The following is a 12506-nucleotide window of genomic DNA, read 5'->3' on the forward strand; positions in this document are numbered from 1 at the left end:
GATTGGAACAAAGTGCGCGCCGGTTTGACGCTTCCGGGAAAGGCGCTGAACAAACCACAAAGGACTTCGGAATACACGCGGGCCTTCAACGCCTGCACCGACCAGCAAGAAACCTGAAAGAAAAAGAGCGTCATCTCGGGCGAGAAGAGGGAGAAAGCTATCGTTGCCTTTGTCTTGAAAGGGGGGGCAGGGATGTTCGCTCACGAGATTTTGTGCAATCATGATGAATGCAGTTTAGATGGGATCCCACGGGAAACCTAGTCGGTCAGTCGCGATCTCTGTCGATTTTTGTTTTCCTATACGTGCCTCTACTACACGACACCTGCTTGATGTAAGTCCTGCCGTAATCAAACCTCTTCTTTGCCTGGTCTAGGTGACAGTCAATCATGTCAAGCCCTCAAGACCAACCCCGTGATGGTGCACACGGAATAAGACCGTTGGCCTCAAGCCTTCAGTCAAGTACGCCTGCAGGACTTGGACAGCGCAACACGGAACCGCCAGGTAGTGATATTTGGCAGGAAGAAGCAGACGGCATTCTTCCTTCTTCTTCTTCTTCTTCTTCAGCGGCAGCAGCAGCAGGTGTTGGGCAAGGTGCACGATCCGATCAATTTCCCGCCCTGACAGATGCCAATCAACAGCAAGAGGCAGCGCGAGCTGCCTTTTCAGCAAATTCCGAGGTGATGGCCACGACACCGCGCAGAAGCGCATGGACGAGAAGTGTACATCCTTTGTCTGGACCGGCCGAGGAAGAAGACTCGCCATCACTGGCCACAAACTCACCCGACGGATCACCAACACCAGAAGGAGCAGCAGGGCCCTCGTCTCTTGAAACAGCACAAGCACAAGAACCAGAACAACCAGAAGACCCCGAATGGAGACCGTCCCTGGCTATAGGATCCATCGACGCAAGCAATCTAAGCCCCAAGGAAGCAGCCCGGCGCCACATGCTACAATGGCAACACATCCACGAGTACCACCGCCTCCACAGCCCGCACGCCTTGCCCACGGTTGAGAGGAGCCTGGCAGAGGCCAGGAGGGCCTACGAGGAGCTGTGCATGCGTGATCGCCAGGAGGACATGGTTCCGCGGGGCCAACTGGCGTCATACCAGAGGGAGTGTATCGAGGCCCGCACTGCACTGCTGCGCACGACGTTGGCTGAGGTAGAAGCAGGAGCTAGAGTAGGAGGAGGGCGCGAACCTATGCGGGTTAATATCATGGCTGCCTTGTCTGGGTATGGTACGGGAGAGATTGGGTTCTCAGAAAGGTACACTCTCATATACGCTGGGCGGATTGTGGACACAACGTGCAGAAGCTATGCCGAGTTTACAGCGGATAGGCAGGAGAGATTGGATATGTATTTGGCGCATTACGGTCCAGGATATCTGTGGTGGGAGCCACCGCTTGCCAGAGGGGCCGGGCAGGTGTTGGCCAAGAGGGGCACGATTCTCAAGCTGGATAGAGGCGAGAGCAGCTTCAGAAGTGTGGAAGACAGTAGTGTCAAGTATCGTGACGATGCCTGCCACTACAAGATCCCCATGGGCTTTCGAAGGGATGATCGACTCAGATGTCGGTTGCGGAAGGCACAGGTGGAAGCACCTGTTGGTACAGGAGTAAAGAGGAAGCGAGAGCACATGGACGAAAACCATGTGGTGGTTGAAGAATCGGACAGGCGAGACAACCAGACGTCAACTTCTCCTTCAACCAAAGCCGACGACAATCAAAGCAACAGCAACAGCAACAGCAACAGCAACACGGAGGAGCAGGACGCAGGTCACCACGCCGAAGGCGACCATCCCATCATCGTGTTCGACACATTACTAGACAGCGGTGCCGAGCTGCCCGTCCTGCTCCACGACGACTTCAAACTCCTCGGCTTCAACGAGGACGAAATGATCGCCGCCACCGTTGTCGACATCTGCTCCGTGGCAGCCAAGACCAGCACAGGATACTGCTTCGAGCTCCTCGGCGGCCTGGATCTCCACGCCTCATCCCCTTCTTCCTTCACCACCACCACGAAGCCTCCTGCGCCTTGGTCCGCGGCCGCCCACTTCCATCCCACGCGCGTCCTCAAGCTCCCCTCGGACATCAAGCCCCCTCCCTACGGCGCCTTCACCTCGGAGAGGTTGTCTGGCATGCTTCCCTTCCTGGCATACTACCTCGCCTCCGCCCCCGGGACCGGCCAGATGGCGCTGGGCCAGGAGAGACATGACGTGCTGGGCAGTCGGAACATGCCTGGGGCCATGCGGTACGACCCAGTCGATCACCCTCTGACGATGGAGCAAAAGCTCAGACGGAAGCAGAGAAGGACAATCTCCAAGTTCGGCGGGGCGGTCTTGGGCCTGCGGAGGGTGACGTTTGAGTCAGAGATGGAGGAAGGCAGGATGTTGATTGATGAGGATATCGTGAGCAGGGACGGGCGGGATATCAAAACGAATCTGATATTGGCTGAGGAAGACGGCAGCGTGATTGGAGAGTTTCCCTCACGGAAGGAATATAGAGATTGACATTCGCTTGGGCGAGGATTGTTTGATAGATTTTGTCATTAAAGTAGTATCAAAGTGATATGTAGACAATTTTCCTGGCTATTCTGTCAAGTCACACAAATGTGTATATTGCATGACATGATCCTGATTCTGAGACATCAGTGATTTGTAGTTGGATCATCGCGAGCAAGCATCTCAACTAAGGAATGAGACGACTTTTGAAGTTGAAAGGGCTACTAGGCAATGAAGGAAGGGAGGAATGACAAAGAAAAAGCCAGCAAAGTATACAAAGGATGATATGAGACAATGTTGAACAACCCGTGAATCATTCCAGACCAGGCACTGGACATTGACATACCTCAGACCTTTAAACTTATGCCATAACTCACCAAGCAGCCATCGTCTCTCTGCCGAGGTAGCTGAAGAAACTTTCCAATCGGACCCATCAAGCTATCCTCTGCATAAATACATACATGCATATATGTATGGTTATACACACATATAGGTAAGCGGGCACAGAAAGAACATACACAGAGTCACAATCCACGCATAGTCCAAACCCCATCAAAACGACACCTGAACGCCACCAGCTGCCGCACCTCCGCTGATGAGGCATCCTCACCCTGTTCCGCAGTTTCTCCTGAATAGCATCAAATTCAGATCCAGACTCAGTCTCCAAAGAAGGGGGAGGGGGGGGGGGGCGAAGGAAGGTCTCGGAGAGCTGGAGGCGAGGGGGTAAGGGGTTCCAATGTGGCCCCCTTCCGCCGCATCATCTCGCCAGAATATAGAAAACAAGAAGAGAGAATTGCCGAGTTACAGCAATATCGTCTAAGCTATTCTCGTCTGCGACAACAACCCTCGCTAGCCAGCCCCTTACGGAGAAAACAAGAAAGACAAGAAAGAAAAGGAAAAAGAAGAAGAGAGAAAAACCTCACGATGGTTGCAAGAGGGCGACAACACCTCCATGCTACCTACAATACACACAAAACGCAAGAACCTTCCGCCGACGATCTAAGCCAAGGGGGGGGGGGGGGGAAAGCTCCCAACGGCCGATTCTGTGTGTCAACGGTTCCGGAATGAAAGGGCTGCACTGGAGAGGGAGCCACCCGCCAAACCATGGCGCGTCTCCAGAAAAATCTCTCCGGGAGGGCCGCCCAGCCACCGTTTGTTCAGTTCAGGGGGGGCCCGAAACCCCGTGCGGTCTCCAAGCCTCATCTCATCTCTCTTGATCAACTTTCTCCGCCTTTTCCTTCTGTGCTCTTTCCACCTCTGTCTTCGTTTTCAACGGTGGCGACGAAGGGGGTCGGCACAGGAAAGTTCTCGGTTGAAGTGAACCTTGCCATGGGAGAGACAGTGAATGGGTTTGTGAATTCGAGGGGAAGAGACAAAACATAAAGCATGAACTGACTAGCCTGTACTGTACAGTAAAAAAAAAATTGACAATCATGAAATTGATTTATTAAACTAAAATTCCCAACCAGCTGGGCCATAACGCTACTATGCATGGCCCACCCCCCGCTCATCCCTCCAAGGCAACCAATCAAACGGCCAAAAACCAACCAGGTCTGTCCCGATCGGGAAGGTAAAGGATCTCGGGGAAGGCGGAATCCCCAAAAGCAAAAAAGAAGACGAACCCAGCAACTCGGGAATGAGAAATGGATGATAACCCACCCACCCACCCTTAGCCCCTTTCAGCCCTGGCCTGCTACCTTACCTCCCCCTGACTCTCACTTCTCTCTCTCTCTCTCTCTCTCTCTCTCTCCCCCTCCCTTCCCTTCCAGAACAAAACAAGGAGGGCAAGGGGTGGGGAGACAGAATGATGACAAGGGCTTCTTTTCTGTTTCCTTGCATATTCATCTGCAGCTCAAACCCACGTGCTTGATCCCTGCAAAAAGAAGAGAGAAGGGGGGGGGGGGGGAGAGAGAGAGGGAAAACAGAGAAGAGAAATGCAGAATTGTATGGCATGGTCAAAGACTTGCACGCAATCCACCGCCGTCCCAGCCCAGACGTCGCGAGCGGGTCCAGTCAATCAATCGCACTCGGGAAGTACAGACAAGGCAGGGAAAGCTATAATTGGGATGTGCTACGCCATCTCGACTCCATGAGATCCGTGCCAAATCTCCGTATCCCAGGACACCAAGATTGAGCAAACACAGAAGGAGAAAGGACCGGGGGGAGAGAGAAATCACCCGGCAGTCGAGTGAAACCTGATGAGAAGAGTACAGACCGAGGCAGTAAGGCAAGCACGAGCACCCTCGGTTTCTTCACACACGCACGCACACACAACCTCTCTCTGGTTACGCAGACACACAGACACAATGATAAATGTACACAAAGAAACACAATTCTGTCGATCCACTTTTGTTCAATTTTTTTTTTCTTTTCTATTTAGTGGTTGAATATGGCGATCACAGGCAATCCTTCCGCTGTTCATACGAGGGAAGAATCCCCATCATCCAGCCATATTTGCGATGGTGGACCCGTTTCGAAGGGTCCGGGGAGCTCTGGTACGGTGTTTTGGTTTTAATGGCTGCCAAGTGATCCAAGAACATCGCGCCTTTGTTTCGATGTCCCCCTTCCAAAATGTTCCTTCTCGCGCCCCTTTTTACACAGGAAATAAGATAGAAAAAATAAAAGGAAAAAGGAAAAATATTTGCTTCTCCAGGACCAGTTGCAGCAATCTGTTCCTGTGTCCGCACTGGGCCATCCGACCCACCAGGGCCCAAGACACCGAAGACGTGTTCAGAGCCATGTTTGTGTGTGGCTTCTCTGATCCTCGCGTGACTCGTCGTGCCGGGTCGGAACAAACGGAGCAAAATCTGGATATGAAGAATATGATTGTTGACCGCCGCGCCGACCAAGCTGCCCCTGTTCTCTCTCCTGATAAATGCCACCCGTAATATTAACTTCCACATTTGCAATCCGATCTGCGCGCAGCGTGTGCTGGGTTGGAGAGGTCCTCGTACCCTCTTCGAGGTCCCTCAAAAAAGTTGTCCTCCACAAAGATAATCATGTGACATTTCGTCCACAATGTTCAGAAGTCTCGTTCTTTTTGTACGGGTAACAAGGCCATTTTTTTTTTTTTTTGGGTTGACGATTTGATCTTTTTTGTGTGAAATGGTTCGGGGGGTTTGGGTATAACAGCCTGCCTGACAAGAACCCCGAGTGTGAGGCAGGCCGAGTGTAGTGTCAAAATATTTCTGGACATGCCGAATCGAAGCGAAATTCTTTTAAACACGGAAAAGTAGAAATGTGCAAGGAGGCCAAACCAAAACTCGCTAAATGCCATGATCGCTGATAACCAGATGCAATCTTTTTTGTGTGGGTCCGTCTCCGATAGAATGATACACTCGAAATGTCTCGTCGTTGTTTGAAGTTGGTTGGTTGTGGGAAAGAAGATGCAACAACACCCGTTGTCCGTCGGTCGACGTGGGACGAGGGGAAATGGTACAATGAAGAGAAGAAAATCCATCCTGAAGCCGGTGCCGCCGGCGAGTCTATTATGGGTGACTTGCCACGGCGCTGCTGTGCTGGCCCTCGAAGTAGCTCACAAACTGTGATACGCCTTGTTGGGGTCTGGAGAAGCCGGCTTGCGGGGGTGTGGGCGTCACTGGACATCTAGACGGCAGCTGAGCGTACGAGTCGCCGCTCTGGCCGTTGACGCCGAAGGAGGCACCGTCGGGTGTGATAGGTGGTGTCATGTATCCATCGGCAGCACCTGGGGCGGAGCCGTGGCCCTTGTGAGGGGTGCTGTAGATGTTCGCAGTCGGGTTCGAGGGGCTGTACTCGGCAGGAGGCGTGGCTGGGCCCTTGACCTGAGGCTTGGCGATGCTGGCCTGCTTGGCCAGGAACTCGGCGAGCTTGGTGGAGACGCGCGAGAAGTGGTTCGACGAGTACTTGCGCGACAGCGTAACTGATGGCTGGTGCAGATGTTGCGACAGCGTCAGCAGCGTGTCCCGAGCATCACGGTCCCACTCGCCATCATTGACCTCGGGCCGGGACAGGATCGCCCGTGCCAGGGCGTGGGAGGCCCGAGCCATGGTCGAGGGCTTGGTGGACACGAAGTCACGGTGGTACAGGGCAATCTCGCAGATGTAGGCCGTCATGTCGCGAACCTCGCGGTCGTCCTGCTCGTCAGCCCAGATGATGGACTGAAAGAAGTCGACCGTAGGGTGGCCGATGTTCCACTCGAGGGTGTTGAGAACGTGCATCTCCATCTGAGTGAACATGCCGGCGTCGTAGAGACCACAGCACATATTGTTCAGCTCGTTGATCTGAGGCACCCGGTCCTTCTTGTCGCCATACTTGGCAGCGATCAACAGCGCTGCACAGCCGACCAGCTGGTAGTGCTGCTTGTAGACGACACGCTTTGAGCAGTATCGGTCGAGCAGGTTGATGGTCAGGAACAGCGTCTCCCGCAGGAGCGAAAAGGCGGCATGTGCCTCGATCAGGAAGTCGATCAGGTAGGGCCGCATGAACCACTGGATCTCGCGCTGCATGTCGATGAGGTTGGCATCGGGTAATGTCTCATCCTGCCAAGGCCATTGTTCATCAGTCATGTTTCTCGATATACGAGAAGAAGGGCGATCTGGGGAAGGGGGGTTGGAAGGTGGAGACTCACCTCCATGGCACGGGCGTGCTGCATGATATCTTCAAGATACTCATCGCTGACTAGCCTCGAAAGCTCATTGGCGATTGTGATCTGCCTGTCGACCTTTGCATCCCATCTCCTGGCGTGGACAGCGTTTCTGGCGCTCTCGGCCGAGAACGGGTTAGGCCTCTGGTAGTCGGACTCGAAGACCTCCTCAACCTGCATTGATTGGGATGCCATTTTGTCGTTCGTTTTGTGAGGGAATCGAGAGGTCGGGAAAAAGATGTTGACGAGAGATGTCCGTGTGCAAGTTTCCCCAGGAAGCTTCGCTCTGGTTGTTGTTATCGTCGGCTAGAGAGTGTGAAATTAAGTACGGCGGAACCGCAAGGTGAAGAAACAATAGGCAGTAAAAGTGAGTGGTGTCTTGTTGAGCCGGACAATCTAAACGAAGGTCGACTGTTATTAGTATTAATTAAAGAAAGTGTTGGTGATCAACAAATAATGTTGCTGTATAACAAGAGAGAATGAACGTCTTGAGTTGGATTGGGGGGGTTTAATGAGTGACGATGGCGGATGCCAAAAAAAAAGAGTGTGATGGAAAAGATGAGAAAACGGGATGAAGGAGTTGGAGAGAGGAGCCACGGTGAACAGTGGTTGAGACGGGTAAATGAATGGGAATTGAATGGGTGGCCGGGAGCACAGGCCGCTTTTAAAAGTGGATAATTGTCTGTCGCTTGGCAAAGGTGGACTGTGCCTGCAAGCTGCAAACTGCAACGGCTCTAATTGAACCGACATGGGTCTGATCAGCCTCGAGTTCTCTCAAGTTCTCATCTTTCAGGGGTGAATCAAGACAAGATCTCTCAATCAAGAATCGCTCAAGACGGCTCAAGCATGCCTCCCACGATTGTTCGAAGGGAAGCAGAGCAAAGGGAAGGGAGCGTGTTCTTTTCTCATTTCTCGGCCTCGGCCAAATCTTTTTTTCATGATTCGTTCGCTCTTCGAGGCGTGCCAGTGTGCCAGGTGTAGTCAGTGGCCAGGCTGCCAACACGCGGGGAACGAAGTTCCCACACATAATTTGAACAGTAATGCCTCCATCGAAAGACACACATACACAATGTTGGCATTGGGGGGCTGCTGTAGAAGCTTTCCTGGTCTGGGCAATTGGTGACTTGACTGAACGGGAGGGGCCCGGGGCCTCACTCAAGGCGCCCTGGAGCAGGCTACTTTCGATGCTCTTCCCCCTATCTGTCTCTGTAACCAGAGCCAGGCCCGGCGACGCGGTCACAACGAGATGTAATTTGTTCCCTCTTCCCTTTCAGGAAGTGGAATTCGAACTGTGACGAGGGGATGAGAGTGGGGAGGAGAGGAGATTCCTTACCGCCACAGGGGATTGTCTTGGCACGGCAGACAAGATTGTACAATTCCTGAGGATCGAGGCGGGAGCGACGAGTTAACGTTTCCCACTAGACGCGAAGCCTCAAGTCGAAGATGGAATGGGCTTGATCAGGTCGATGATGATAAGGTAGCCCTCAGGCATGTACCTGTAAATTGAATTACGCCACCAGTCAGAATAAGGGTTCTAGATGAATGATTGTCATCAAGCGCCCGTAGCGCCCTGCGCGTCTGGCATGAGCTGGAAGCTCCTCTGGAGAAGGGAGGTGCACGAGCATGTAGACCATCATCGTGTCTGATGAGCCTACAAGTCATGCAATTGAACAATGCCAGGGCTAGGGACAGACGGCAAGGCACGTTGCCTCTGACTTGGCCATGTGGGTCGTTCAGACATCCAACGGATGACGTGGTGACATACCTTCTTCCTCTCTCAACACCTGGAAAAGCTCCAATGCCTCACCACGATCGTAATCATGTGAAGCATCAAAATCCTTTACGTCCTCAAGCTGATCGTGTGTGGTGACCTTCTCGTTCTGTTGGTCCTGCCTCCTGGTATAGGACGAGTGTACAGACACAGGAGGGTTGGTCGGTAGGGAAGCTTCGATGTCGTCGAGGCGGCACGAAGGGATCGGAAAGGGGGGAGGGGGCGGTTGGAAGAGATTAAGGAGATTCCTCGTCGTCGAGCCGAAGAATTCCAGTGTGGGAAATGGTTGGTGTGGAATCGAGGTCGCCAAGTTTGCACTTAAGCAGAGTTTGGAATGTGGAAAAGATGGAGTCACGGAATTGAAATCTCGGGAAGGGGTTTATAAGAGAGGGGGGTTCAATTCCTCTTTTATGCCACTTGTGGTTTCCCAAGATTGCCAACTATGTGGGCTCGATCGATCCGCTTTCTGCAATGCAAGGACTCTTGGACCTTGTTCGCTGTGGCTGTCCTGGTCCTGTGATGTGGACGTGGAACTGCAGCAGCTGCTGGGGGTCTGGGTCGTGTGTGGGGGGGGGGGGGGAGGACTGTCGACGTTGCCCAGCTGGGGTGTGGTATGTTCCTCTTTTCCTTCCCTTCTATTCTCCTTGGTAAGAAGAAAAAGAAGATGGCGGGTTAGAAGGAATTAAGTGTGTGAGAGAGAGGAGTGGAGGGGATGGAATGAATGGCGGATGACGAAGGGGAAAGGAGAGAGGGGAGGAGAGAGAGTAGTGGAGGACGGGGTGAGAGAGAAGATATTTGCAGCTGCAACCTGCACAGTAGACAGAAGGTGTAGGTGTAGGAGGTGGGACGTCGACCGGCAGAGGGATTGGACAGGAGGTCCAATCTTGCACCTCTCACTGCAGGGAATGTCCCCATACAGCTCGAGTCGCCGCTGGGCTGCTCTGCCCAGACGGTGCGGTGTCCCTTGCCCTGGCGGCGCATGGCACAGTGCCCAGCAGGCGGGACTGGCGTGCCCATTTTACCACAGTACAGTGGTAACTATAGCACTATGGGTACGTAGTGGACAGGGGGGGGAAGGGTGGTTAGGTTCAGGAGCGGGTTGAGGTGCCAGGGACCAGGGACCAGGATGGTTTCTGGGCTTGCAGGTGAGGGGGGGGACGGGGACGGGGGGGAAGGAGGTACCCTCCCCGTGGCGGCATCAGCCAAGAGATACCTTCAAACGCGAAAAAGCAGCGTCGCGCACGAACAGGGCGTGCAGGCCACTACTGCTACATAGTACAGTACTACTGTAGTATGTATGTACGAGAAGCTTGCCCAGCCAAGCAGAAGACAGGATAATTACCCCTGTAGACTGAGGCAACCCCAGTCTCTTTCTCTCTTTGCTTCCCTCTCTCACCTCTCTTACTACCATTTAGTACCATAGTACCTTCCTTGTACCCCGGCGACACGGGATGGGAGGGAAAGGGAAAGGGGACGCGTTCTACGAAGATAGAGTAAGGTACTATGGTACATGCACAAGGACCAGTCATCTATCGAGACCCAGCAGGAAAAAGATTCAATTTTGATGCTCGTGCACGCGGCAGAGCGGGACATGAGAAGGGAAGGGAGAGAAAGAAGGAAAAAGGGTGCCTGAGAATGTGTTGCATGCATGCACGTCTTTGACCTCGTCCCAACTTTCTATCTGCTCCGCCTTGAACGCTCAGGACGGAGAGCCGTCGTAGCGTGAAGGGAAAAAAGGAACACAAGGATGTGGTGGTGGAGGAGGAAGAGGAGGAAACCAGGAACATACAAATCGCATACAGAATACAGGAACAGTGTCAGGAGACTGGTTAGTCTGCAAGGGAACACCATTGACGTGCGTACTGACCGCATCGTGTACCCTGCCCGTCCCTTTTCCTCTTCTATTTTTGATCCTTTTTTTTTTTTTACTTGTCTTCTTCGTGTTACTCTTTGCGGTCAAGACGCGATGGATGGATCAATTGGCGGTAAAACCGTGTGCATGCAGATTTGCTGCACTGCACTGGCTCGTTCAGCCCACACAGTCTCCATACCAAGGGTCAGGTCCGAACCACTTACGTCTTCCGTGGTTTGTATGGTAACCTATGTTACCCACTGTGTACAGCGACCATGGTGGTTTCCCCCTCCTGCTACAGGCGAGAGCGAGAGTAGGACAGTAGTACTATTAGAGTACAGTAAATCTTATGGCATGTCGCCCACACCCAGGCCCACGCCCAGGTTGCGCGTTGCCCGTGGAGTATGCTGAGCATACAAAAAAAAATTAAAAAAAAATACAAGACCATATTTTCCCTCTCTTTTTTCCTCTTCAGCCAAAAGAAGGTGGTTGGGTATCATGTCCTATACAAGCAGATACGGAGCGCCATGATGGGCCGACCAGAAGCGGTGGCCAGTTCTGAACCTCGCTTGACCAGATTCTTGGGGCCCTTTGGCTCCGCAACACAGGCCACCCCTTTAACTGTTAGGGAAGGCTTGATCGAGTGAGCCAGCCAGAGAGGAGCTTCCAAACGGTGAGGCTCGCGCGCCTGGCCGGCCCGCCGAGACCCGGCCCGCTAAAGCAGAACGAGCCCAGGGCCAGGAAGGGGGGGAAGGAGCATGGCAGCCTGGGAAGCATCAGGTCTGCGCACTTCGAGTGGACCAGAAGAGACCGCATTTCGCGCCCAGCCTCCACGATATATTTTATCTTACTAGTAAACCGAAAAAAAGTCACGAGATGGACCGACATGGCGAGAGAACAACACCCAAAAAATATGCCGATGTATGCGATGTTTTTCTTCGGGGCCATTCCTCTCCCCTCTTTCTCGCATCGTCACCACTTCAGACTTTTCACAGTGAGTCAAGAGACGAGAGACAGGAGATGCAAGAGACAACTCAGACCAGGATCTTTCTTCCGGTCCATGTCCAGGACAGCCCTCGTTGCAGGTGTGATTGCGTCAGCGACAAATAAAGCTTAGCACCACGTTGGTTGGACCTTGGAAGCAATCGAAAAAGCCCAATAGCACATATTCAGCCATGCCAGCGAGGATTGTATGTGTGCGTGTTGTGTGTGTGTTACACTTTTTCTGGGTAGTGGAGCGAGGTGGCGCCAAACTTTCCTTAAGGTCGGCAGATTCACATCATTTCCCATTCTCGCCATGCCTTCCCTCCTCCCTGCTGGAAAAAAAGGGTGCATCCCGAAACCCACGGCTCATGGACGCCGTTGTGTCCGACCACCAGAGATGTTTGCGGTTCGTGTCGCGGTGATCATTTTAGACCACCCAAACTTAAGAGAACCAGAGACAGACACGGGGGAGAGAACCCCTTCTCCCTCCCCACATTATCTGATTCCGTTTAGCTGTGCTGGGAGGATCAACTGCGACGGTGCCAGGACCACTGGTCCGCCACAAGTCAGGTTTGACGGTGGTGGGTGACAAGCCACAGGCTGACGCCTTACGTGGAGACCTGCCCCCTCTCCCATCGCAAGAGAAGAGGGGAAGAAGAGAAAGAGAGATCTTATTTCCGCTGTGTTACGTATTTTCTATTCCAGGAGAGTTTCGGTGAATATACACGACAATGAAAATTATGATATTCTCCTTACCCCTTCTCCCTGGTGACCGGTCGG

The 12506-nt window shown here is 53.0% G+C and overlaps 2 protein-coding genes across 2 annotated transcripts; one reads left to right on the top strand and one right to left on the bottom strand.

Annotated features, from left to right (window-relative positions):
* Nucleotides 1-386: 386 nt before the first annotated feature.
* On the top strand, nt 387-2504 carry M406DRAFT_72249 (uncharacterized protein; the record flags this gene model as incomplete). Its single annotated transcript, XM_040925532.1, has 1 exon — nt 387-2504. One exon carries the CDS (start codon nt 387-389, stop codon nt 2502-2504), a length of 2118 nt encoding a protein of 705 aa, XP_040773209.1.
* A 3479-nt stretch (nt 2505-5983) lies between these two features.
* On the bottom strand, nt 5984-7299 carry M406DRAFT_264412 (uncharacterized protein; the record flags this gene model as incomplete). Its single annotated transcript, XM_040917661.1, has 2 exons — nt 5984-7015; nt 7105-7299. 2 exons carry the CDS (start codon nt 7297-7299, stop codon nt 5984-5986), a joined length of 1227 nt encoding a protein of 408 aa, XP_040773210.1.
* Between the last annotated feature and the right edge of the window lie 5207 nt (nt 7300-12506).

This window comes from Cryphonectria parasitica (genome assembly GCF_011745365.1).
Source record: "Cryphonectria parasitica EP155 unplaced genomic scaffold M406scaffold_7, whole genome shotgun sequence".
In the NCBI taxonomy this organism is placed as follows: Eukaryota; Fungi; Ascomycota; class Sordariomycetes; order Diaporthales; family Cryphonectriaceae; genus Cryphonectria; species Cryphonectria parasitica.